The sequence below is a fragment of the Poecile atricapillus genome, chromosome 12 (assembly GCF_030490865.1).
Source record: "Poecile atricapillus isolate bPoeAtr1 chromosome 12, bPoeAtr1.hap1, whole genome shotgun sequence".
NCBI classification, from domain to species: Eukaryota; Metazoa; Chordata; class Aves; order Passeriformes; family Paridae; genus Poecile; species Poecile atricapillus.
Genome location: NC_081260.1, coordinates 2,247,356 through 2,274,942, shown reverse-complemented (window position 1 = coordinate 2,274,942; position 27,587 = coordinate 2,247,356). Strand labels below are relative to the sequence as shown.

Sequence of the window (27,587 nt, the reverse complement as noted above, 5' to 3'; positions counted from 1 at the left end):
TTTCATTTTTTGCAAGACTCAGTGATGACAGTCTTCTGGTGGCATCACCAGGAGAGGACTCACAGCTTCTGTGTGGAGAAGGGGAGAAGATTCTTAGCCAGGAACAATTGTCACACAACAGGAACAAGATGACAAGAACATTTGCTGCTGTTGAATGTGTCTCTTAAAATGACAGTACTCTGTATAATAAAAAAGAATTAAAAAACCCAACGTCCATATTATATCTTCTGGAAGAGAGATGTGCCAGGAGAATGGAAGCTGTACCCAGCTGGAATACAATGGCAATGGTTCATTTGCATTTTGAAGGCAGGAGTTAATTGCTAAACATCACTTTTGTGGTCATGAGAGGAAGGAACAGACACAGGCAGCACGAGGAACTGGGAAACGCTGCTTTCCTGAGGACAGTGTTTTGGTAAAATATTGAATATTCTGCACAAGCCACAGAATTGCATAAGTTAGAGCTCCTCAAGAGCAACAAGCACTGGGGACAGATGAGGGGCTGTGCTGGGGACAGCCACACTGAGGACACCCAGCTCAGGAACACTCATTCCCACTGGGAGGCTGGAGCCAGCTGTGACAAGCTTTGGCACAGCACCAGGACTTCACCAAAAGAAACTTGTGCAAGATTTTCTGAGATTTCTCACCAGCTTCCTTAGTCTTTTCCTCCTAGTTATCCATGAGATTAGAATATATAAGCACAATGGAAAATTGCTTCATTGCAGTCTTCAACAGACCAACGATTTCCCCTGGGAAGCAAGGCCTAGAGAGGTGAAACAATCAGAAGCATTTTAGGGGCTGTTATGATTCTCAGATGGGGACACAAACATCACCACCAATGACTGCAACACTGACCAGGCAATGTCTGGTGGGTTGGCTGGTTTTCCTCCTCACCTGTTCATTACCCTGAAGACTCAGAACTCCTGGATTAGCTCCCTAAATACCCCTTCCCTTGGTTAACCCTTCCCAATTAGTGCTGTTCCTGTGGATTAGCATAGATTCAAAATGCAACTTGCAGCAAGTTTGCTTGGAATTGAGTGAAATGCGGAACAGATCCTGCTTCAGAATGAGGGCACTTCTGGTTTATGCAACAGCTCCAAGAAAGGCTGGAATTCCCAACTTTCCTACAGCAGAGATGGTCTTTGACAGGTCAGGGCTGCTCTGCTCCCCTGGAACCTGCAGCAACGGGGCCTGGAGGCAAAACTGCTGCTTGCAAAGGAAAATGCACAGCAGGAGAGGCTGGATGTGGAGACAGCTCTCTGCCTTCTGCAGGAGAAACAGAACAGCACAAAGAAGAGTACAAAAAGAAGCAGTGCTGTTAGTGTTCTCTAAACCCAAGAGAATGCAGAATGGGGAGGTTTACAATGCTGCAGAGAGAGGGGTTTTGTCTGCTTTTTCTTTATAAAAATTACAGACTTGACATTTCCAATATGTCTTAGCTTTGTACTGCTCGAGTCTGAGTCACCAAAAATATCCAGCAACCAGCTGCTGCTCAGATCCTAAAATATGCCTTCAGCTGACACTGAATATTGAAATCGTTCTGCTAAAATACAGAAAAACCATGGCAGAAACCAAGGTATAGCCTCAGGCCAACTTCAAATGGTAAAAATCCTACAATGCTACTTTGAAATCTCTTCTTGAGTTCATGAACAAAATAAGCAGCCAGGTTTCAAGTAGAGGTAACACAGATTTTGGAAGATAGCACGTAAAAAAAAAAAACAAAAAAAAAAAACAAAAACCAAATCAAAAAGCCCAGAAAGAAAACTGGAACAAAAGCTCTTCTTGTTCTGGCAGTTCAGCACTAATCCTCCAAGAAGGGCAGGAGGGAACTCTCTCCTCCCCCTGGATCTGTCCTGGTCCTACAGCAACACCGAGGAACTGCTCTGCTGGCACCAATGTGTTCCACTCGGCCAAAGCTTGATCCCTTTTTCCTTGTGTCCATTTTTTGTGTCTCTTGTCTCAGTCCCTGGACTGGTAGAAGAGGATGTATCCAGATTCAGAGTTTTTGGAAATGTCTGATGTTAACCCATAGAATTCTTCAATGGCCTGGGCGTCAATTTTCTGAAAATTAATGGAAGTTTTAATTAGCTTCAATCAAAATCACAAAGCCTAAAAAGCCTTTTCCCACATAAATCATTATTCCCAGCTCTTGGAGGTGACCTGGAAAGCCAAGTGGTGTTGACACAGTGACCCTTCAACATCATCAATCCAACAAAACATTTTTTCCCACTTAATGACTTATTGATTATTGAAAAAGCAGCACATCAGGATGAAATAATAAACTTCTGAGAAGGGCTGCAATCCTAAGCTGGACTACAAAACAAGTGATCCATGAAAATGTATCCTTAAAGGATGACATGGCACTTCTATATTTGCCTTTCTCACACTGGTGGTACCTTGCCTGAGTATTTTCTAATTAAATTACTTTATAATTAAAAAAAAAAAAGCAGTCATTAATCAGGGAAAAAGGTTTTTGTACAGCTGCAAGTACACGTTGTGTAGATTGAAAACTCAGCTAAAATAACTCTGGATTTCAAAGTTATTGTGACCCTTTTAAGGAGAAAAGTCCTGCAAGTGCTTTATGAGTTCTGTGGGTCTCATCTAATTATGATCTTTGGTCATAAGGGAGCTTTCCTAACAGGCAAAGCCTTCTGGAATATTATCACAAGGTTTGTTTCTTAAGAAAAATTATGGTTTTCTGTGCTAACAGAATTAAAATCTGCTTTTATTTCAAGTTGTGCAGAAAAGCTGCTTTGCTCTCATACTCCAAGCAGCAACTGGAGGGAATTTTAAAGGGTTTTTAAAGCTGCAGGTTCCACGTGTCCTGATCCAGGTCCTGAGCACAACTGGCTTCCCATCAGGGAGTTGGATCCTGCAGTGCAGAGTGGAATAAAACATTCCCAGGCACCTGTGCTGCTCAGCATTCCACTGGGATGGAGTTTTTTAATACCTTTAGGACTCTGGATCCACAGAAATGAGAGGCTGAGGAGGAGATGAGCCTCCATTTTCCTTTTATTCCCAAGGAATAAAGTTGAGGATGTAAAGAAATGTTCCAAACACAAGAAGCTCTGGGTTGAACACCTGCCCTGCTCAGGAGGAGCAGAGACCAAGCTGTGATTACACCTTAAAAGAAAGAGACCCTGCTCTGCCTCCAGCAGGAGCCTCCTCAGCTGCAGAAGCCATGTGGAGAATGTGAAATCTCTGCTCCCTGAGCAGATTTTGGCATCACCACGAGCTCAGCAGCACTGGTTTCTCCATGTGGCACTGCCAAACAGCAGCGAGTTGGGAGCAGCCTTTTCCCAGCACAAGAAAATACAGATAGGAGTTTTCAGAAGATGCATCAACTGCAGAAATTCTCTCTTGAAGAGATTTGTTAAACACCTTCTCTTAAAAAAAAAATAAAGAAGGGGGAAGAAAAAAAGCCCCAAAAAGACATTTTGTCTTTTCTCCATTCAAGGAGTGAGGGGAAGCTGAAATCCCCTGCTGAGGCTGGTGCATTTTCACACCATTTATTAACATAACGTTACTACAGCCTGTTAGAGGCACATTTTAACAGAAATGTAGTGAAAGAACCTCAGCTCCTGCAATATATTTAGCAGACAAGTCAAACATGTTTTATTTTAAGTGCCAACTCACTTGCCATGCAATCAAGCCTATTTCCACTACTCATTCTGAATGCAACTCAAACATTTGATCCATATTAATTCATGCCTCAGATATTTTTAGTTTCAGCACAGCAAAACTGACTTCCTTCTTTAATTTCACTATCCACAGAAAATGGAGTGGAACTGAAAGGGGATTATATAGATTTTATTCTTCCCATTTTTACTGACCAGATACAGTTTAACCCAGTTGTAACTTTAGAGTAACAATCAGTGGGTGTTACAACTTGTAGGATTCTGCAGCCTCACCTGGCATTAAAAATGATGTTTCTTATGAACTGAGATTAAACAGCCTTTACTCATTTCCAGCCATCTATTCTGGTTCTCCAAACCAAATCCAATTCTGGAATGCCACTGCCTTTGCATTCAAATCTCTCTGTTTTTTAAGCAAAGCCATTCTGTGCCTCCCCTCAGTGTGGAGAGCTCCATGGATGGATGTTTCCAGCTAAACACTGGGATGCATCTGGTGACAAATGCCAAATTCAAATCAGCCAGAGATCATTGAGATCAGGTTTCTCAATCCATTTTGCTCCATTTTGGATGCCCCTTGGACTGATTTGCCCCCTGGATTTGCTCCTTTCCCCCACATGCTGCACAATTTGGGGATCATCAATCTCCAATTCCACTGAGTTTGCCCTCCCATGAAATCCTAACACACAAAAAAATCTGCATTCCCCACTGCTGACATTTGATGGGAAATGAGGACAAACTCCTCCCTATTTTCAGTTTGGAGCTGTTCATTCCCATCACTTGCCAAAAATGCAATAAAGCTTTTTGTATTTTAGGGGGAAAAGCCTTTTCTGGGCTTTCAGCTGCAATTTCTGTGAACAAGAGCTTTGCACTCACCTTTTCAAGCCTGTTCTGTTAGGTGGCCACACCTAGAATGTAAACTCTCCAAAAGAGCTTGGTTTTTACATATATATATATAAAAAATATATAATTCTAAATAAATTCTATAAAAGAAGATGAACTTGGAAAAGAAAAAAAAAAAGTAAGCCACAATTGAAGATAAAAAAGCAACATAAAGGAAAAAAATGGGGTTTTTTTTGGAGAAGAGAGAACTACATGACAGCTCCTTGGATTTACTGCCCAATAACTGCACACATTTAAAAGCCATTTTTGGCACATCTATAAAAGTGTCAACAGTGTTTGCAGATAAACAGAAATTTGGCACAAAAATGAAGATACAAAGTAGAAGTGACTGACAGAAAACAAATACAGAATAAGAAGACGGTTATTTTACATCTTTTAAAATGTGAAGTTCATCTCCTGCATGGAAAAGACTGAAAATACTTGAATTTTAAAATATTGAGGTGAAAACTATTTCCAAAATTAGGTGACACAATTCTGTACTTGGACTATGACAGAAACAGAGGAAAATGAGTCCAAAAATATAAAATTTTTAGGAGAAAGGGAACTGTTGACAGCCACACACACTGGGGAGCCACCCCTGATGCTCAAAGCTACGCAAAGATTGAAAAAAATTTAAAAATGGGGAATGTCCTACATTTTTATTTCAACACAAGCATGGATTTTGCTATTTAGACACTTAATCAGGCCTTGACCATGGAATCTCTGAGACAAACAAAGCATTTTCATCTTTACAAAAAGCAGCTCTGCTGTGGCATTTGTTCTACTGTTTGATATTTGCTTAATAATTATGTGAAATCCATGGATGTATAAAAATTGTGCAGATCAGCCTTTACAGATATGTTGGCAGAAAAGGAAAAATTTCCTTGAGCTGTTTCAACATCATCACTAAAAATAATTTTTTTTTTAATTTGTTGGTGAAAAGTGACCCAAAAAAAGTGAGAAGCTCTAAAGTGCAGCAATGAAATGCAAGTTAGCAATGGAAAGGAGCCTAAAAATGGGCTGAAATCAGAGTTTTTGGGTGTTTTGCTGCTCTTTACCCACCTCTACAATGTCATCATCAAACAGCAGCCAGAAGCCGTGGCTCTTGACGATGGTGATGTAATGCCCACGGTTTGGGCCACTGCAGGAGAAAAGGATGGAAAATTCATTATCCAGGAGCCATTTCCCTGCCCAGGATCATCCCTGGCTGTCCCAGCTCCACTTCCCAGCTTTTCACATAATGCTGGTGATTTTTATAAGATTTTTTTGCCAAATTGCTTCAATTAAAATGTTGCTGTTGGCTTTCTGAAAATACAAAATACATTCAAAACACACGATGAGATAAATATTTCATACCATCATTCAGAGATATTAAAATCCAAAATTAAAAATATTTCAATCTCTGTTTTGTTAGATTCACCACTGCTGAGTATTTTGACCAGTGTAAAATTTTAAATTAAATCAGCTCTGAAATATTTAATTTCACAGCAGGAATTACTTTAATTTCCAGTGTGGTTTAACCTGACAACAAGCCAGACCTGTGAAAGCTCTTCCCACTTTTCTGGTGGAAGTTTCCAATCCACAGAATGGAATTCCTTTGTTTAGGGCAACTAAATAAAAATAAATTTAAACTTAAACTTAGTTTAAATTTAAACAGAAGTAAAACTCTATGTGCAAAATATTTCAAACAAGTTCTGAGAACTCAAAATATTTAGAAAATCTCATTTATCTCAGTTCAGTAAGAACTGAGAGCAGGTGAGGAACCCTAAAAGCCCCACACAGGATAAAAGGTTTGAGAAAAAAGAAGGAAAACCATTTAATAATCTGAATTATTAATCACCATTATCCAAACATTTAAGTGCAGACACAGGTATGGCAAATAAAAACTACACAAGAAAATGGATTGCAAGAGATCCTAAAGTGATAAAAACTGAATAAACATTATAACTGCACCACAACAAAAATCTTTTAGAATTATATGAAGTTTATTTATACTAAATCTATGCATTATTAGCATTTTTCTCCTCATAAAGATATTTCAAAGCATTTATGTGCTGCAATAACTGATCACTTTAAAACTCACACTTCCTGAAAGCAGTTAGAAATATTTTTTCCCTTTCCATGAGGTTTTTTTTTTCCTAAAATGTTTAGAAGTCTTTTCCTCTTTGCTTTTAAAACCAGAACTGCAGCTGCTAAAACTAAAATGTAATGAAGAAAATAAGGATATTTTAAAAACCCAGCAGTGCACAGCTTATTCCACATGATGGCACCAACTTCTTAAGAAACTTCAAGGTTTTAGGCAGCAGCAAGATGAAAAACATAATTTAATTCTATTTTACTAGGTGTTTTTCCAAGATTTCTTTTTCTTCCATTTAGATTTCCTGGAAAGAAAAAACAATTCCAGGAGATTTTTGTTGTTTTGGGGTTTTTTAATGACAGCTCAAAGAAAGGACTTGTCTGATGTGCCACCGTGATGGTGACACAAATGACAGAAAAGGACAAATCTTAGCCCCTTAAGTAAAATTTAAAATAGTAAAAATATAAAGTAAAACTGAAAATAGTAAAAATACAAAGTAAAACTGAAAATAGTAAAAACACCTAGTAAAAAAAAAAACAGATTTAAAAAAAAAATCAAAATAAATCAAAACACTTCCAACCAACCAGCTCCGAGAGCGCTCCCGCACTGTTATAAAACAGCACAGGGATGAAAGATTCCTTGAAAATTCCAAGGAAAAGCAGGGAATGTGCACAAGTACCTGCCACAGTGAACCACCACGGCCACCAGGTCGTACATCCTGTCGGGGTTGGTGGCATCCCCCGAGGTGTTGAAGAGCCGCAGCTCCAGGGGGAACACCACCCTGTAGGAGAGCTTGGTGTAGCGGTGCAGCTGGTCCATGTACTTGAACCTCTTCAAGTGCAGAGCCAGGATCATGGGCAGCTTTTTTACCCTCATTCTGGAGCATAAAAACAAAAAAAAAAGATGTGAAATAAAGGAGAAGGATTAGAGAATTGCCCCTAATGGAGATTTGTTTGAGAATTTTGTTATGAGGAAGCGTCGTAAAAAAAGGCATCCAAAATATTGGTAGGATTTTTTAAATGTTGCTTTTTCTCTCTTAGTGAGGATAGGAAATATTTATCCCAAATTATTAACAGCACAACTGACATCTGAATGCAGGACAGCTGCAGGAGAACATGGATTTTTCACCCATCAATGGGAAGAAAGAGCTGGAATAAATCTGTGTTGCTGCTCTGGCTGTGACCAAGTCTAAGGGGAAAAATAAGATTTTTTTGCACCCAGTGCTCCCAGACAAAGCAGATGGGATGTTTTCCAGCAGCTTTAAGCTGATTAATGCTAACTGGGGAAAATGTGGATGTCTGGAAACACCAGATAGAAACTCTTCAGAGAGAATCACAGAATGGATCCCCTCATGATGAGGCTGCCGTGAAGTTACTTGGTCTCTCCACTTTTCCTTCACCTCAGACCTAGACAACCCTACCTTTTCTTTTTCCTGAATTCACCAGGTGTATTTGCCCAGAAATTTTAAGAGAACATCTCCCTCAGCCTGAATATTTGGCCCTTACCTCTTCTGTGCCTCCTGTTTGCTGCGGCACTGCTCACAATAGTATTTGTATTCACTGCATAGAGTTTCAGTGTTACTAAATCCCCTGTGGAAATCAGAGAGTGGCATAAGCAGGGATATTCCAGAGCATCCAGGTAAAAGCTGCTGCTGAAAATGCTGAAAAAAAACCCCAAACAACAGACAGAGGATGAAGCTCCTTTCATTCATGGTACTCCCAGACCTGTTTGATGTGTATTTGTCTCATTCCTGGGATGCAGCATCAATGTTTAGCTGGAAAAATCTAGAATTTACACTCTTAACTGTCTATTTTCTAGGAAAGGTAATAAACAGCATGAAGGTGATTGAGTTTTGTTTCCATCAGAAGCCATTCCATGTTTTCTTTAGTGGCAGAAATTAAATGTTCACATCTACAGCCATTAAGCAGCAAGGTCTGGATGATCCTTCAGCTCTCAGCAATTACAGATCCATTATCAGCTATTAAATAGCCAGATGCTGGATGCAAATTAAATATCCAAGCAGCTGATAAGCCTTGGATCCAGCAGACAAACACATGGAGCAAATGTCCATCAGGAAAAACCAAAGTGACCCTAAACATCAGGGCCAGATGACTGAAATTCAATAAGAATATGAAAATAATCAAGAATTTATTGTGAAAACAAACACTGTGTGTTTATTTTTGATAAAGCCTGACTGTGTGATAAAATAAATTCAGATCTCCATAAAAGAAAGTGAAAATCAATCTTAGCCACCACTAGTATTTATTAACTACTAAAACTCACTAAGAAACCTTCCAAAACTCACAATATTTTACCACATGTTGCACCAGAGAATAACTAATCCAAGCTCTCTCCTTCTGACCAGGGCAGGTATTTTTGTCCATTCCCAAAAAAATTCTGTTTACCTTAGACAATGTGTAATTGATGTATTTTGTTCCACATCAACCGAAAGGTCCAGAAAGTCCTCATCTTTGCTACTAACCTTAAAAAAAAAAAATAAGAAGAAGACATATTTGGTAACAATTGAGAGCTGGCAGATTTCTTTTAACCATTTCTGGAATGGTGCAGGATGATTAAAAATAAATGTACACACACACAAAGAGGCCTTTTCTTCAGGTAAACTAAAAGTGATTAAATAATCTGATGTGGTGTTAAAACCTGAAGAGAAGCATTATGAAAAGAAGCAACGACAACAAAACCAAACCAAACCAAAAACCCATGGAAAAAAGCACAAAACCCTAAACCCCTCTCATGAAACATCTCTCCCCTTTGAGACTTCAAGGCACATCTGATTATTTCACTGGCAAATGCAGGTTTTAACCACTCAGAGAGCTCTCACTGGAGAGGTTTTAACCACATTCCATTTCCTCTGCAGCTTTCTGCTGCATTTCAGGGTGTAACAGTCAATACTCAGAGGCAAGGCAGAAACAGGCAGATGGCTCCTCAATTAAATGGGTTAGCAGGGAGGAAAACCATCTTTCCATTTGTGGAACAGTCACATTTCATTGCAAGATCCTTGAGACAGAATCCTATTAATGTCATTTTTAGAGCTTCTCCTCACCACACAGCCATAACTTTAGATTTTAAATGCCGAGTACAGTCTTTTCTGTTGTAATCACTTCTCGGGTTTTTTATTTCTCTCCCCATCTGGGTTTTCATATTTTTTTAGCAGTATTAAATCAGAGCATATGACTAGCTACAAATCCCTGGCCTGAAGGTGGTGTGGTTCTAATTCTAGACCTCATGGCACTTTTTTTGCTCCCAAACAGAGTAGCCAAGGACCAGCACCGAGCACAGAATTCCAGTTCAAGCAACTCAGTTCACCCCAGTGTTAAATTAAGAGCAACTCTCATGTAGAAACACGACATAAACTCTCAATCACTGACACAGGAAATAACATGGAGACAAAAAGGCAGCCTGGATCAGCCAGGTGCAGCTGCCTGGATGGAAAACAGGGAGGAGAAACAGGGAAAACACTGGGCTTTTTCTGGGCAACATACCTTAATGAGCACTGGTTTGAACATAGAGTCCTAAAATAGGCTATGCTCCATATTTTAATAGAGACAGTGCAATTTCATCTACCCTAATGAATGAAAAAGGGTGCTCAGTGTTAGGGAAACCAATCCAGAAGCTGGGAGAAAGCTAAAGAGGTGTGGTTTGGTGGTGCACGTACAGCCTCACAGTTAAGACATCTGGTTTCATTGGTTAGTGTTCCTTGGAAGATTTCATGGACCCACGTCAGATCGGGCTTGTCTCCTTCTTCACTCTCAATGCTGCCATTCTGGAGCTTCCCATTCTGCTTCTCCTGCTTCTTCTCCTCTTGCAGTAAGTCAGCAATAGTGTTCAGTAGGTAGTTTAGGAATTCGTGTGCATCCTGCTGCATGTAATTATCAAATAATTCTGGAAAGGAAGAGAGGGAGGAGAATGAACAACTGCAGACACTTCCCACCACCAGGTCACTGTGGTTTTTTCCTTCCCTCCTCTCCCCTGTTACACAGCTCTGGTGGCACTGGTGAGTTTGGGAAGAATTGCACTTTGTTCTCTCAATGGTTATCCTCAGGTTGCAAGAAACAAACAGCCGAAAAATACCATTAAGGAAATTCAGTTTGGCCATTTCTCAGAACTGAAGGAAACCATGATTGGTTTGGGGTTTTTTTGTAGTTTTTTTCTTATTTTCTTTAGAGAGGAAGACAAATAAAGAAATTCAGATTTGCTGCCTTGGCCCACTGCTTCATTAAGTCCAGCACCAAAGGGCAAAAATCCCCTGCTGGAAGTTTGTTATCTTTTCAAGCTCAAGCAGAGAGGATAAATCAACACCCAGAGCTTTTCCTCGCCAAACAGCCCTGGGAAATAAGCACCAGTTCAGATCCTAAGGAACTGATCCTACCACAAATGCAAGAGAACAGGCTATGAGGGGCTGGGTTTCTGGAGCAATGAGCTGGAGTGTGCTTTGCTCCTCCAGGGAACACCACACCAGTGTGGAATATCTGGATATTCCAGATATTCCAAGAATATTCCAAGATATTCCAAGAATATTCCAAGTCCAGAAACACACATACTGAGATAAGGACAAGCTCACAGGACAAGCACAGAGGTGGTGAACTCCACACCACAAAAATCTTCAAGAAACCCATTAAAACCTCACAATTTAGACTCCAAAAGAAACCCGAATTTAACATTTTAAATCCTTAAAAACACATTAAAAAAATCATTTCTTCATTTACCATTTTCTTTCCTCAAGCGGGAAATAAATTTCTTGGGTGGGATGACTCCCACCTTCTTCTTTTGCGTGGCAATACTGTTGAAGAGATCAGAGAGGCAGGTCAGGAGGCTTTCCTTCTTTCGAGGTTGCACCTTGTATGCCAAAACTTTTTCCCGAAATGGCCGACAAAAATAAAGTGCCTGTAAGACCGAGTTGCAGTAGCAGGTATTGCCGAACTGGTCAAAAAAACAGAACAGAAGGAAAACAAAGGGGTTTGGATTAGGGCTGTCAAAAAGGAATGGTAGGAAGAGTTCATTTAGAGTGTCACACACTGAAACTGGAGGAGTCACCTGGCAGAGCTCATTTACTGGGGAATCCTGGCTGGAAATGGGGGAAATACTGGCTGGAAATTAGGGGAATCCTGGCTGGAAATGGGGGAACACTGGTGGGAATGGGAGGAATACTGGCTAGAAATGGGAGGAATACTGGTTGGAAATGGGGGAAATGCTGGTGGGAATGGGGGAAATGCTGGTGGGAATCAGGGGAATCCTGGATGGAAATGGGGGAAAAAGATGGCTGGAAATGGGGGGAATCCTGGCTGGAAATGGGGGGAATCCTGGCTAGAAATGGGGGGAATCCTGGCTGGAAATGGGGGGAATTCTGGCTGGAAATGGGGGGAATCCTGGCTGGAAATGGGGGGAATCCTGGCTGGAAATGGGGGGAATCCTGGCTGGAAATGGGGGAAATTCTGGCTGGAAATGGGGGCAATCCTGGCTGGAAATGGGGGGAATCCTGGCTGGAAATGGGGGAAAAAGATGGTTGGAAATGGGGGGAAATCCTGGCTGGAAATGGGGGGAATGCTGGCTGGAAATGGGGGCAATCCTGGCTGGAAATGGGGGGAATCCTGGCTGGAAATGGGGGAATCCTGGCTGGAAATGTAGGAAATGCTGGTGGGAATGAGGGGAAAGGCTGAGCCCTGTGACAGCAAGGGAAGGGAGAGGAGACAACGCCCACAGGATACTGGGAAAACACAGAAAAAATAATTAAGGGCTCAGTAAAGAATCAAAATTTGTGGAGTCACAGCACTAGCCATCATCCTGAGAGGGGAGAGCCTGCTGGGGAGAGGTACCAAGGACACAGAATAAATAAATAATAAATTTCACAGAATATTTTAAGTTGGAAGGGACCCCCCCAAGGATCACTGAGTCCAATTCTTAACTGAACAACCCACAGAGGGATCAACCCTGCTGCCTTGGCATTATCAGCACCCTGCTCCGAGCAACTGAGCCAATCCCAGTGGCAAAACCTATTATAAATTCATAATAAAATCAATATTTCCTGCTCATAATGGAATGTTTTGAGCAGCACATGATGCAGGGCCATGCAGAGAGCAGCAGGTTTGTCTGTGATAAGGTCTTGCAGAGGCTGCTCCCCGTGGCTGAGCAAGGAGGGACACCAGGATATCAGCTTATCACCCACAACAACACACCACGGCTTCAGAGCTGCTGCTTCCAAAAAGAGAGACAAATTCTGCATTTGCCAGTCCCCACATATTCTGGTAACGAGGTTCTACACCCCAAGAGCAACATATTTTAAATAAACATAAAGAATAAAAATCTGTCTACAGAGCAGACTAGTTTGAAGTGATACACGGCCACTGTTGTCCCAAATTGGGTGTGATTACTGCAGCAGAATGGTTTCAAGCTAATAATCACTTTGTCTGAAACAGAAAATGAACAGCTTAATTCATACAGCTCAAAAGGTCACAGATTATAGCTACAGTAACACTGATTTACACCATATGCAAACAACAGGGAACAACTTATTGACATGAGGAAAATAAATGTGAAAACTAAACAAACACATGAATTAGGATAGAAAACCACTCACATCCTTATCAGTGACCAAAAAAAGCAAAGAAGCACCATGCTAAATAAATTTGCACACAACACAAAAAGGCATCCTAAGTCTGAAGGCTTTTTTGAAGATAAGAGCTTCTTAAAATGAAAATTGAGATGAAATTCTGGAATGACACCATTGTTTCATCCCTCTTGGGCTTTAGCAAATATAAGCTATTTTTACAGTTTCCCATAAATTCTGCAGTGGCTTTAGACACAGTTTAACAGAGTCAGGTTGGTTTAGCTCACTGATCCAAAAATTAAATAAATATTCAACCCAAAATTCTGGCCTTCATTGCCCACGAGTTCACCACCTGACTGTATTTGCACTGCAATCACACATTTAACAGCACTGATGCTGAAGCCATGAAACTGCCCTCTTTAAAACGCTCCAATTCTTTCCAAATCATGAAAGAACCAGAAATAACTTCAGAAAAAAACTCAGCAGAACAACGGCGTGAAAACACCGCCCTCAAGAAACCAGTTGCAAGGAACGAAGCACAACAGTGTTAGTCATGTTTTGTCCTTCAAAACAGAGAATGGATGGGGTTCTAGTAATTCTGGTTATTTTTAGGATGCTGTTTTTCCTCCTGACACCATTCAGTGCTCTGCTATTTGTGTCACAATTCCATTTTTTGCCGTTATGGAGCAAACCTCAGCAGCTTTGGAATGGCCACTGATACCCTGCTTAGGGAAGAGGATTCTGTGTTTGGAGAGCTGGGTGGATGAAATATAAACTGCTAGAAACCCACACAAAGGCAATTAACTGGGTCTCTAATGAGCTCAATAAATACCACTTAGTTTGCCTTAGCTGGTGTGTGAAGAGATGAGCATCTCCCAGCTCTCAACACAACCCTGACGACCAGAAGACAGAAATAATTCTGTTTCTAGTGAGTTCTGCCAAAATTGCATTTTCCCATCATAAACAGGATGCCACAGAACCACTGCTGCTCTGAACAAACCAGGAGCAACATCCTCTGCACAGTTAATGCAGGCACACAACTCTGCTGCCCCTCAGCTCCCAGCCCAGAGCCACAAAACCTGCAAAAATTCAGCTTTTTGGAGGGTTCATGGCTACACCAGGCTGCCAAAAATCCAGATTGAGTATTACTACACGAAGGAATTATCCACCCAGTCCTTGTCATTCATCTCCTGCACAAAACTTCCTCTCCTCCCACGAGAAGGGTGTTTTTAGAAAAGTAACACATTTTCATTTTAAAGCCTCCCCTGCACTGCAGCATCAGTGGAAAATCTTCTCTGGAACAGCATATGAACAAATGGACACACTTTATTATTTCCAATTTTCCAGCTAAATATTAAAATCTTGCAATTAAAAGTGTAGTGGAGGAAGAAGGGCTCTCTTGCAGACTTTACAAGAAATACATTTATTTTTCTGTGTTTCAGATGAAATGAATTATCTTGGTTAATAAGCACACTGCAGGATGTGGTGTCTGTGCTCAGCCCCACTCTAAGTGAGACGTTCCCATCAATCAAGTTCTTGGAGAATCCTGTTAAGCTCCAAATTAGGATGTGAATTAAAACCCAGTATTTTAAGCATAGAAAATTCACTTACATTGACCAAGCCAAAATAATGCTCATTCACAGGGAACTGCTCAGGACCAATCTCTTTCTCCAAAGCAGAGGCATTGGCGCCCTACAAAAAACAATATTTATGTTAGAGAAAATACAAATTTACTAAAAAAACCCCCAAAGCTTAGGAAATAATTTACTTCCACGAAAAATCAGTATTTTCTGTTCTTCAGAATTAAATTAATATGATGCTGTGTTGTCATAAATGTACGAAGGTTTCATTTAAAATCTCAATTTCATCAGCTAAAATGAGTTATCTGATCTAACAGAATGGTTTTCTACATTTGAGTTTATTTGGAAATTACCAAAATCAGCTGTTCTCACTTAAAACACCAAGTTGGCCACAGTGACCTAGAAACAGCAACTTCATTTAGTCAAGAATGCACTGTAAAACTAAAGAAACTTATCCTGTATTTTTTCTAGCTTTATTTTGCAAGATATTATGGACAAGTGAAGTTTTGGATTACAAACCCCCAGAAGAATGGAAATAAGAGTTTTATCACAGGTCACCTGAAGGTGCTTTGGTTTTGCTACATTTAATTTCAGGGTGATGTATGAAGCTCACAGTGAATTTTGACACGTCCTTGAGTTTCCAGCAGTACAATGAGGATGGAATTTGCTGGTTTTTATACAACTGAAAAACACCACTGCTCTTATTTCACATATAAAGCAACAACTAAAGCATTCCAATGTTTTTATTTTGAATTTTAACTTGGTCCACTTCATATTCACAGTGGTTTCTTCATCTCTTTCAATTTTCAACAACAACACCCTATGGATGGGAGTATCTTGGGATTTGGTATCTTCCCTCATCCCTCTCCACCTTGTTCTTTAATGTTTCTTGATGATGCTCCAACAATCCTGAGCTCCTCTGATGCAGAATCCAAACACTTTGGATTCCTAATTCTGTTTTAAATGCCCAAGTCACTCCAACTCTAACCTTGTGCAAACAGAAATCCTTCTGAGCCACCCTCAGACACCCCAGAAAAACATTAAACCAAAAATTACAGTCCAGCAAAACTCAATTAATTTATTCCCCTGAAGCTACCAATGTTTTTTAATTGCTGACCAAACATTTCCATTATCTCCCCATTAATATAAACCACAAGTAGAGACTGTAAGGACAGTTCCATCCAGATTGTCTTTAACAGAGAAATAACTAAAAATTTCCTTAAAAAAAAAACCAAAACAGGAGAGAAACCAAGAAATAATCTGCTTGAACAGTTGTAGCTGGATGTTGCCCATCTGATTTACAGCGAGTTACATTTCCCTAAACAGATAAAATGAGGCAGGCTCAGAACTGGGTACTCCAAACCCCACAAAACATTCCCAGGGTGCTGACAGATTTACAGGCAGAGCTCTGCTCAAACAGCAATTACACACAACATTTTTGAGGCATCAGTGCCAGTTCAGGCAGCTCCTTTCATTTGTTTCCTTGCAGTTATTCCCTGCTTCCAAGGAGCTTTTTTTCCCTACAGTATCTCCCCCCAAAAAAGCCAAACCTAAAAAAAAAGGAGAACCATCAGCAAGGAGGATTTGCTGACATCCAATGGTTCCCTCAGCTCTCCACTTCCACTGCTCTGATCCACAAAATGATCCCATTTTCCTTTGGGATATGGTGTAATTGGAGATGATTCCAAAAATTCCATGGAAATGCACAAGAGGTGAAAATTCTGGAATTTTCAGCCTGGAAATCAGAACTGGCTCCTGCTGAGGTTGTTTTGCTCTTCCATGCTGCATGGTTGGAGATTAGGAAAGGAGGATTTGTGAAATCCTGTGAGCTTGTGAAGTTCAGTTTCAATTTCTCTGGAGTTTCCTTGCCCCCTCCATGATCTCCAATATTTTATCAAGGAAACACTGGAGAAAAGCCCATGAAAGGAGGTACCAAACCTCACAGAACCAGTGAAACCTGACAGAACAAATGCTCCAGCTGGAAAGGAACACATGGAATAAATACCTGAACAAATAAATAAAACCATAAGAATTGTAATTTTTATTAAAATTATGATAACCTATCATAAATCAGGATTGTCAACCAAGCCACCAACTTGTATCCATTTAACCTGACAGGTTACAGGTGAGTTTTTTTCCGAGTGTTTCCTTGTATTTATTGCCCAAACTTTCTAAATTTGGGTAAAGTAACTGCAGAGGCAGATTAAAAAAATTAAGGTTTCATTAAATTAGATTATATTTAATTTATTATTTACAACTGAAACTGTAGATGCCTCATCCCTGGAAGTGTTCAAGGCCAGTCTGGAGCAACCTGGGATAGGGGAAGGTGTCCCTGCCCATGGAATGGGATGAGCTTTAAGGTCCCTTCCAACCCAAATCATTCTGGGATTCTGTGATGATTCTCAACTTTTTTTTGCCAGAGAATACTTTAAATTCATAAAATCCTAAAAACCTTAAAACAAGACTCAAAGCACTTGTGGGAGGAATAAAAAAAAAATCACAGATTAATCACAAATTGTTCTGAAGATGCAAACTTGCAAATGAAACAGTGAAAAAGCTCCAGGAAATGCAATGCCCAGCATTCCATGGAAAAATAAATGCCTTGCAGAAGCACAGATGATTCACCATGGAATCAGTGTCCAGGAGAACTGCACTCAAAAGGATTTGGGGGCAGAAATCCTCTTTATGCTGAGGGCACCACTTGACCTCGGTCACATTTTGGGGTAAGGTCCAGAACTGCAGGCAAAGTCCAGCTCCTCCCAATCAGGGATCTTTGCAACTCAATTAACAATTGGCCAATTAATCCAGTGCAGATGAAATCTGGCCCAGCTTGAGCCATGTCTTGCTGCAATGAGGTTTTGCTGTCACACTGACAGGTGTCACACACCTTTTTCCACCCCAGCTATAAGATTTTTTTCTGTCTGCCACAGACCACAGGAATATTTCCTCATGAGAAACAATGCACCACACTTCATCATTCTGGAAATATAAAAGTCACATCTTGTCTACTGAAACTGAAGTAGCAAGTGTCCATAATATGAAATTTTATTTTATTATTTGGGGAATTAATTTTATTAGATTGGAGAATTAAGAACTGCACCTCTTTGGGGTGCCACAGCCAAAGTGTTCTGCATCTTGTGGTGCTTTGAACACCTAAAACCAGAAGAAAATCAATACAGTTTTGCTAAACTACATCACATATTGTGGGAGCAACAAGAAATGCCATGAAAAAAAATCCCTCATTCATAGCTATTGAGTTTGCTAAGCAAACACTGAAAAATAAAATACAGCTGAATATAAAGATTAATGCAGGAGATTAGAACTGACTTCTCAATGCTAGTGCAAGGCAAATAAATAAATATTTTAACAAGTACATCCTTGACTTCTATGAGGTGCAAGGAAATGCTCTCAGCTCTTCAGGACCATCAAAGTCCTGAAGAGGACTTTCAGCCCTGTGAGCAGAAATAAACCCAGATTTATAAAACACACAATTACCCCAGGAGGAAAACTTCCCCCTCATTTAACTACGTGGTAATAGTGATTTACTTACATAATGAGATGTAAATTTAGCACTTTCATACTGCTGGGGGAGGAGACAACGGAAGTTTCAGCACTTGTAAGCAGGATTTTCAATTTTCTGGGAATTGCTGGGACTTGAAGTGTTGTCTCAGAGCTCCCCTTTTCTCACAGAACTGGCTGTGCTTCCACAGTTCTGGAATTATCAGTCAAACAGGAAAATGAAAAACTGCCTGGCCCATCTCAACTATCACCACTTTAACAGGAATACACACAGCTAAAAATGGCCAAGAAAACCCCCCAAAAAACATCAATCAAGTATTTCCTGTCATAGCTGCAGTCATTTTGCTTTATGCATATCAGCTAATTAAAACAAAGGCCTATCCAAGAACATTTGTTCTGACTCAAAAGACAAAGAACACCCTCAAAAAAAAAATCTAATATACCAAATACTGAAGTATGAAATTGTTGATACTCAAGTTTTTCTCACTTTTTCATACCAATGCAGTGAGGGACATCACCCCAATATCTTGATTTAAAAATGTAAGAAAAGGCTGGATGTGGCACTCTGGATTGTCAGGCTGGACTTGATGATCCTGGAGGTTTTTTCCAACCTAAACCATTTTGGGATTCTATTCCATGCTCAGATCTGGATGAGATATAGAGAAAATAGCATTGGGATAAACTAATATTTACCCAGAGAACACTCAAGGCAAGTTTTGTTGAATGTTTTAAAGGAAAGGGATGTGAAAAGAGCAGTTTCAAACCCTGTCTAACCAAGCTATACTGAGGCACTAATCCCACAGTATTCCTGAAATTTTAACTGGATAACCCATCAAAACCAGAAGAGAGATCTATCAACTCTTCCAGCTTGTAAGCTCTGAGTGATTTTTGCTCAGTAGAGAAGTCTTAAAGATTTATTTCCAGTTCAATGCAAGTGGAATAAATAGTAGTAGACTTTTGTTTCTTAGCCAATGGTAACTCACTGAAGCACCAAAAGGAGATCACAGAGCAGATAATTAGGCATTATTGGCTCTTTGCAGCAAAAAAATCCTATTCTTGCAAAGAAAATGAGGGTTTTGCATAGCCTAGATTTAATTGATTTCAAAAACTGGAAATGTATCAAGTTTCCAGGGGCATCAAGACTTGGTGACTTTAAACTTCTTGGATTTGTAATTATTCTTACAGGTGAAAGGCTCATAGGTTGCATTCACTTACCTGACAGGAACCAGAGGAGTGGTCAGTTTTCTCTGTATTATATTCAATTAGCTTTATGGTAGAAATTGTAATTAGGCTGTGAGTTGAAGAGTTTTGGTGAAGCTGTGGATGAATAAAAGCTGTGAGTGATTAAGAACAGCCTCACAGCTCAGAATGGGAGAATTCCACATTTCCAGCATCCCCGTGGTTCCTGCTTCAAGTTACAACCTCTTCCCTTTTCAGCAATATGAGTTTTACCAAGTTTCAGTGAAATCCTGATCGACCACAAACCTTGGCTGAGAATTAGTGGACTGTTATTGCAGACTACCTGATTTTTTCCCTTGAACCAACACTTTCCCACTTGGCTGGAATCCACATTTCCATTCCCAAATATCTGCTTTCTTCTGCTCTGGAGGTAACTCTGCACATGTGAGGATGGTTAGAAAAGCAGAAAGAAGGTGAGGAGACCTTCTGAGCATGGAGCAGCTGCTGCTGCAGCTCCAGGAAAAAAAGGACCAAAATTAGCACAACTCTGGGTCAGGATCCTCACTGTTATTCTGAGCTCTTGTCAAAATAATCAGGTCAATGCTGTGCTGCAGCTCAGCAAACTGAGCACTGGAGCTGGAAAATGAGGGGAAAACCCACAAAGCAGGGAAAGAGATCCCAGTGCCCTGAGAGTTCCTGGCATTTACCTCTGACAAGTTCTGAGGGGCTCTAATTACCACAGGTTTTGAATTCCCAGTGGGTTTAGAACCATTTCATAACCATCACTAGCTCCACATAATGACAAAAAATACTCAGGATCTCTTTGGTGTCATTGACAGACACAGAAATTCAGAAAGACTTGTCAAACAAATGCCTCATGAGGTTTTAATTTATGGTTTTTAACAGGGATGAAGCAGGTGCTTAAAGTACAAGAGAATTAACTAAAATAGTGAAGTCCTACCAATATTTTCAAAAATACAACTACAAACTTACAGTTTGGTCTTTTTTCAATATTGATCCTGCCAAAATCTACATTAATTCTTTTTTTTTTTTTTTTTTTTAAAGTTTTCTGTGCTTATTTTGAGCACTCCACTACTTTAAATGGACACAAATAAATATATACACCCCAACAGCTGCTCCATTTACAGTTCATTTGTGGACAGTGGCAGACTGTCAAAGAGAACTTCTCAAATCTGGATGTATTTCCCAAAATTTCAGAAAAATTTCTGTCTGTTCATTGTATCCTGCTGAAATTTAGTTCTCTATGTCTGCCCCAATCCTTCAGCTGCTTTAGGCCTGTCTAAAACACACCCAAGATGAATTAATTCCATTAGCTCATTTTCAACAATCAATTAATTTAAAGACCTCTCCATACAGCCCATGCAAATTGGAAGATTCAGCCTTTCTTTAAAGATAATTACTATTATTTTAGCTCAGTACAAAACATTCATTTCCACATTACCTGATTTTTATGCATTTCTCTCTTTGCAATGAATCTAATTCAGTTCAAATGAAGGAATTAAAGGCTCTTAACTCGAGGTATCTCTAACTTTTCACTGCAGCTGGATGCACACCCAGAAGCTGTGTAGCATCACTAGAATAAAAACCTGATGAAATAAAATCCCTGAAGATATTCTGGCTTGGACTCCACACCATCCTAACTCTTGGACTGGAACCAGCTGCTTCCCACTGAGCACCTGCCTGCAAAAGACATTTCCCTTAAAGAAATGCAAAAAACTACAGGATTTCAGTGTCTTGGTGCACAAGTCTTGCTCTCTAATTACTCATTTGGCTGTTTCCTATTAACAAATGAGAGTAGGAGAAGATTTAGCCTTTAAAACAAGCTTTTAGGTTGTGCAGAAAGGCTCCAAGGGACATCATCGTGCAGCACTCCAGATTAGAGGAGCCGCTTAAACCCACTGCTGAGGAGTTGTTTTAAGAGTGAATAAACAAATCAAAACAAAAAGGGGAAAAAAAAAAAAAAAAGAACAAGCAGGCCAAGCCAGAGCTACTTAAAACCTTTCAGGAAAGAAATCTGCATGAGCTGATGCACAAGTCTGCCTGCATTTGCTGTATTTGCTGAGATAATAGTTCCAGATTCAGGGCTATTCAAACTGCCCTGGAGGGAAGTGGAAATGGAGCAGATTGGGGTTGTATTGCTGCAAGTTTATAGAACACACTGTCATGGTTTTCTAAACACAGATTAGATGTTGCTTTCCCCATCCTTTAAAACTCCTTGGCTGTGGAGCACTGAAGTCAGATAAAAAGAGTTGTCAGCTCGGGGTTTGAAAGGATCCCTTTTCATGGATCCCAGAAGGCTGTCTATGTTCCAGGCATAACAAATTACTGTAAATGGAGCCTTGGACTGCAGCACTTTGCCTGCATAAGCACTCCAAACAAAGTGATAATCCTGAAAGGAGCAGTGTCACAGACTATCCAAGGCTCCACACTTCTGAATGTCACAGAATCTTCCTCCTGTGCACATTTCCAGTAGGGAGGAAAGCCCACAGAGCATCCTGGCTGCTGCCAGCTCACCCAGAGAAACTCAAAATTGCTGTATTTCTGAAGAAGTTCACTCCTATGAAGCCTTAATTGGAGTGGTTTTAAATCAAGAATGCAGGGTGCTTTGTAAACTGCTCCAAGCAGATGTTTATTCCATGAGGAGCTGGTCCTGCAAGGCCCACAGGATCCACACCTCCAAAGGCAAAGCAGGGCCCACACTCTTGTGAAACCCTCTCAATTGATGCTCTTTAAATGAGACAGCAAAGCTGGGCTCCAGTGAAAAGAACCTGTGGAAAGGATGCTGGAGAAAGGGCAGGAAAAGCAGAGCCACTGCTGAGTGCTGACCTTTGTCAGCAGCTCATTCCCCTCTTCAGCTCCTGCATCCCACATCACACTGCTCCCAGTTCATCCCAGTCCATCCCAGTCCATCCCAGCCTTCTCAGCTCCTGCATCCCACATCACACTGCTCCCAGTTCATCCCAGTCCATCCCAGCCTTCTCAGCTCCTGCATCCCACATCACACTGCTCCCAGTTCATCCCAGTCCATCCCAGTCCATCCCAGCCTTCTCAGCTCCTGCATCCCACATCACACTGCTCCCAGTTCATCCCAGTCCATCCCAGTCCATCCCAGCCTTCTCAGCTCCTGCATCCCACATCACACTGCTCCCAGTTCATCCCAGTCCATCCCAGTCCATCCCAGCCTTCTCAGCTCCTGCATCCCACATCACACTGCTCCCAGTTCAGTCTCCTCAGCCCCTGCCTCCCACACCACCAGTGCTCCCAGTTCATCCCCCAGATTTCTCCACCCACAAGATTCCTCCCGACCTTGTGCTTCTCCCAGTGACCCAGTGACACACACAGGAGTGGAGGCTTTGCCAGCACAGCTCTCAAACACAAACAGCTCCCAGCTGTGCAGGGCCCAGTGTTTACCAGCATTGTTCTTTTGTGAGCTGGCAGAGAGATTTCATCAGGAGCCTCACACATCAAACAGTGCAGGGACAATGCTGTGGAGAGTGAGGAAGTGGATGCTGAGGGAAGGCAAATATTTATAAACAGGTTTTTATTTCATTTTTAAGTAGGTTGTAACTTCAGCTATTACACAGGCACAGAGCAGTAAAATTCAGTTGTGTGGCCAATCAATGGATCTGAATGGGGAAATACATTCACAGCTCAGTGTGTGAGAGGTTAAGTGGATAAATCATGGAATTGTTCAGCTTGGAAGGGACCTTAGAGCTCATCCAGTGCCACCCCCTGCCATGGCAGAGACACCTTCCCCTATCCCAGACTGCTCCAAGCCCCATCCAACCTGGCCTTGGACACTTCCAGGGATCCAGGGGCAGCCACACCTGCTCTGGGCACCTGTGCCAGGGCCTCACCACCCTTAATTTCTTCCTTCCTAGTGGAAATCAGCCCACTTTTAGTTTAAAGCCATTCCCTCTTGTCCTTTCATAACAAAGTTTATCCCTATCTGTTTTACAAGCCCGCTTTAATTATCCACGATAAAAGGAGCTGGAAATATAAAATACAGCATAGAAACAAACCATAATGATGTACAGTGCTGCCCTTTATTTTGGCAGCAAGTGCAGGAATCCCCCAAACTGACATCTGCTGGAGCAAACACTGAAAACCATTTCTTTTTTAATAGCAACAAGACAGTGAGTGATGTGCATGTAAACAGATGAATCCAAGGCAATAAAAGCATTTGCTCTAAATCCTGATTAAAGAACCAAACAACAGAGATTCAGTAACACAGAGCACACCTTGAACAAGCTACACTCTGTTCTTTTAGCATCTTTCCCCAGGTATTCACACTTGATTTTTAAATGGTAGCAGCTCTGAAGTAGAAGTCTTCTAATATAATCAAAATACTTTGCAAAAATGAACCATGGAGTGCCCAGTTTCCTCAACTGCATGGCACAACACAGCTGGGATCTCTCATGATCTCTCATTTTCCTCAGGACAATTAAAGCATGAAATTTAAAAAGTTTATAGACAATCAAAGCCGACCCCAGAACATCACAAAAGCTCATTTATGTGTTCAGGACTCCTGTAAAATCCTAAAGCTCATTCCAAGGGAACCTGTGTGGTCCATCTGAACTGCAGCCTGGCTTTGCTTCCAGCCCCAAACTGTCAGAAACCCAAATTCTGCAGCAATAAACACCCATCACACACAGCATTAAACCAGAATACAAACAACACGTGGGAAAACCTTGAAGTGACCTCCTCCCTGCTTTCCAAAGGGTTATGTATTTCTTTCCCCACAAAACAATTATTTTCAGTTATTTTCAGGCTGGGTTTTAAGTGCAAAGATGAATATTTTGTTTCTTTTAGCTTAACAAGTTGTCAGTCAAGAAGCAGAGCACTGCTGGAGACAGAAATCTGCTTAGCCAGCTCTACCTCCACCCTCCCTTCTTCCAGTGATAAAAATAAATGCTATGAATGTTAATTCTCTGATAAAGCCAAACCAAAGTCCTACAGCTACAGGTGACAGCAGGGAGGTGACATTACACACCAGGGACACCACAGCCCTGCTTGAGCTGTCCAGTTTAAATTATTCAGGTGGCAAATGGAAATGTGACTTACAAATGCTGCAGCCACCTCCCCTCCAGCACTGAAGTCAATAATTGTGTCCTGATTCAGAGTGTGTAAGACAACCCCCAATTTGTAGCCTGGATTGGAGCTCTTCAGGCATGTCCTACTGGTTTAACAAACAATTAGACATTAATCTAGAGGAAGTGGCCCTAATTGCCCACAAAGTAACAATATTCTACTCACAGCTTACTATAGACTCCTCACAAGCTGCCAGAGAGGAAAAGCCCAGCTCCAGGCTTTGCACCTTGCTCTGTTCTCAAGTTCTGGTCTCCTTTTCCAGAAGTTCTGTCAATTCAACAAAATCCTTAAGTTCAGACTCAAAACCTCAGTTCTACAACTGTCTCAGGGCACAGAAAACACATCCTGGCTCAGACCCAGGGAATTCTGCCCTCCTCACTCTCTCTCCCTTGCCAGAGAGGATTCCCACCTGCTCACCCCAGACCACAGATCCCTCTTTAAACGCTTCTGAAACAGCAACTGTAAATTTTTTAATGCAAAAAGCCTCATTTCTGTTGTCATTTCCCTCAATCCTGCAGCTGCCTGCAAACAGAAGGAAAAACCCCCAGAGCCCAAGGCAAAGGGAAGGGCTGGGACACAAAACTGGTGGCAGGGAAGCAGAGCAGGGGCAGTGGCTCCTGATGTTTTTAATATGTGGTGTCAGCAGCCTCCCCAAGCAATGAATCACATTCAAATGAACAATCCCTGCTCCCTCCCAGCTCCCAGTCCTGGCCAGGCTGGAGCTGCCACCAGAATGTGATGAAATCCTGGAAAAAGGGAACTGAGGAAATGCCACCACCCTGAGGCACAGCAGAGCTAATCCACGGGCAAGGTATTTTAGGGAGGGGGAGATGATTCAAGTTCAGCCTCATTACTGGCTGCTAATGAGCTCTAAATTGAATTTTTAAAGAGATATTGGAGAGGAATGGTGTGGCTGAGAAGCAGTCAGCAACAGCAGTCCCTGTGATGTCTGACAATGTCACAAACCCGGGTTTCACTTCTCCAGCCTGGAGCACAGATGATGACTGGAAATGCTGGTAAAAACTACATATTTTACTAAAAAAATATGTAAAGTCCTGTACAATCACTACAGATTAGTACAATCCTGAGGAAAGCAGTTCCCAAAGGGACTTTGTTCATGTATTTCAATGTTTTTATAAAGAAGGCTCAGGTTTTTTATATACCTTTATGACAAACCAAACAGTATTTTTACTTGCTGGACATGCAAATAAACTGATCTAGTTTTAAAATACAGCATCCAGATCTTAATTTCCTGGGCTAGATGAGGGAGTAAATGTTAATATTGACAGGAAGTTTAGCCAAGCTACACATGCACCTAAAACACTGATGTTGACAGATTCCACAGCATTTGATTAAATGACTAATTAAGAAATTTTGAAGGCTGTTTCATGTGATTATTTAGTGCTACCAGCACTGCTCTACAATTTCTGCACAGAACTGAAACAGCAAATTCTCCACTTGAAACACAACGAGGAGAATCTGCCTCCCCAGAGCTGCAACATGGAAAAGTTCCTTGGAAAAAAACACCCCCAGAACTTCAGGAGTGGGAGGCTGCAAGCACCTGCCCAGCTTCCATCCTCCATCCCAACCAAAATCCAGGCAAGCACAGGAGCAAAAATCCCACTCAGGTTTGCAGAGTCACAGGGAAATGTTCTGCCTTCCACCTGCCCTCTCAATCCCAGGCTCAGTCAGCTGCTCTCAGGAATGTATCCAAAATATTCCACGGATTGAGTCAATCCCTTGCCTCTGGGGTGCAGAACTCCACAGCAAAGCTGTGACTCACCTCTCATGGCCTTAATCTCACCTGTGTCTGTGATGGGCAATTAAAAAATACAAATTATGCAGAAAAAAAAAAACCCAAAAACGTTTAGTGAGATTGGGGAAGGATAAAGTCCTGGGAAGTCTTCTCCCAGAGACTTCCAGTGAGGTCTCCATGGCCAGGGATGTGAAGAGATTAATGTCTCTTGGTAGGGGTGTGAAACTGCAAAAACCCAGTTTGTACTGGGCCTGGAGTTAAACTGGGAGTCAGCAGCTGCACGGACAAGCAGGAAAATCCCATTCCTTTTCCACACAGGTGAAAACAGAGCCAGGAAATCGGTGTGGAGCAGTCCCTGCTGAGCTTGCAGGAGATGGAAACCTGCCCTTGGAACAAGGAAATCGTGGGGTTATGAAAACCAAACTGCTCCAAGTGGGCACCCCCAGCCTGAGCCTCTGCTGGATTTGGGAATTCCAGCTCCTCCCAGAAGGTTCTTTGGGCAGCTTTTGGTGTTTCACTGCCGGGCTGCGATATTTCACTGTGAGTCAGCCGCGCTCCGGCGCCAGCCCAACCACTCGCTGGGCTCTGTTTACACAGCAGCGTAACTTCATTAAAAATTCTGCATAATCATGCAATTACCGGGCTGCCTCTTGCCCTGGCAGCAGGGACGGTCCCTGCTACACGTGGAGCGATTGCAGAGCTTTGATAAACGAGTAGAACGAGCTTTAAAATCAACTCACTTATCACAACAACCCACTACGACCTGGACGCGAGGCCAATTAATGCTCGATAATTCCTTTTCTCTCCGAAAGGCAGCCCCAAAAACATCTCAGGGCACAGGCGGCAGCAGACACACCCACCGGGAGCGCCGAGTTCGCGTTTCTGCCGAGCTTCCAACACCTTTCCCACCGGGATTTCAACCCGATTATCCCAAATCCCTGCGAGCCGCGGCAGCACTGGCACCCGCGCTCAGCCCGGCCGCGGCTCCCCGCGTTCCCCTCGCCCTTCCCCGCCACGGCCGCTCCGCCCCGGCCCCCTCAGACACCCGGACCGGCGGCGGGGCCTCCCGCACCGCTGGCTCTGAACCGCTTTTGCTGCTCGCACGGCGGGGCACAAGGCCGGGAGCCCCCGAGGAGCGGCCGTGCGGGGCCGGGCGGCCGCCAGGGCTCTCACCATGGTACAGACGGCGGCGAGTCTCCGCACCGTCACCAGCGCCTCCATCCGCCCCCGGCCGCCGCCATCTTGGGCCGCGACTGACAGCGCCAGCTGCGCACCCGCTAACCGGCCCGGG

At 42.0% G+C, this 27,587-nt stretch overlaps 1 protein-coding gene across 4 annotated transcripts; it reads right to left on the bottom strand.

The window, feature by feature from the left end:
• LOC131583486 (ubiquitin carboxyl-terminal hydrolase 12-like) lies at positions 1 to 27,587 on the bottom strand. 4 transcript variants are annotated; one of them, XM_058847639.1, is made up of 11 exons: positions 27,470 to 27,543; positions 21,170 to 21,227; positions 18,281 to 18,442; positions 14,762 to 14,842; positions 11,313 to 11,386; positions 10,262 to 10,488; positions 8,994 to 9,070; positions 8,094 to 8,177; positions 7,268 to 7,465; positions 5,574 to 5,652; positions 1 to 2,058 (listed from the first exon to the last, which is right to left on the bottom strand). In XM_058847639.1, the coding sequence occupies exons 4-11, from the start codon at positions 14,785 to 14,787 to the stop codon at positions 1,957 to 1,959; spliced, it is 867 nt and encodes a 288-aa protein (XP_058703622.1). In that variant the 5' UTR covers positions 14,788 to 14,842; positions 18,281 to 18,442; positions 21,170 to 21,227; positions 27,470 to 27,543; the 3' UTR covers positions 1 to 1,956. The 4 variants fall into 4 exon arrangements, with proteins under 4 accessions (XP_058703622.1, XP_058703623.1, XP_058703619.1 ...); XM_058847640.1 differs by lacking the exon at positions 21,170 to 21,227 and having other exon boundaries at positions 27,470 to 27,548; XM_058847636.1 differs by lacking the exons at positions 18,281 to 18,442; positions 21,170 to 21,227 and having other exon boundaries at positions 11,313 to 11,526; positions 27,470 to 27,587.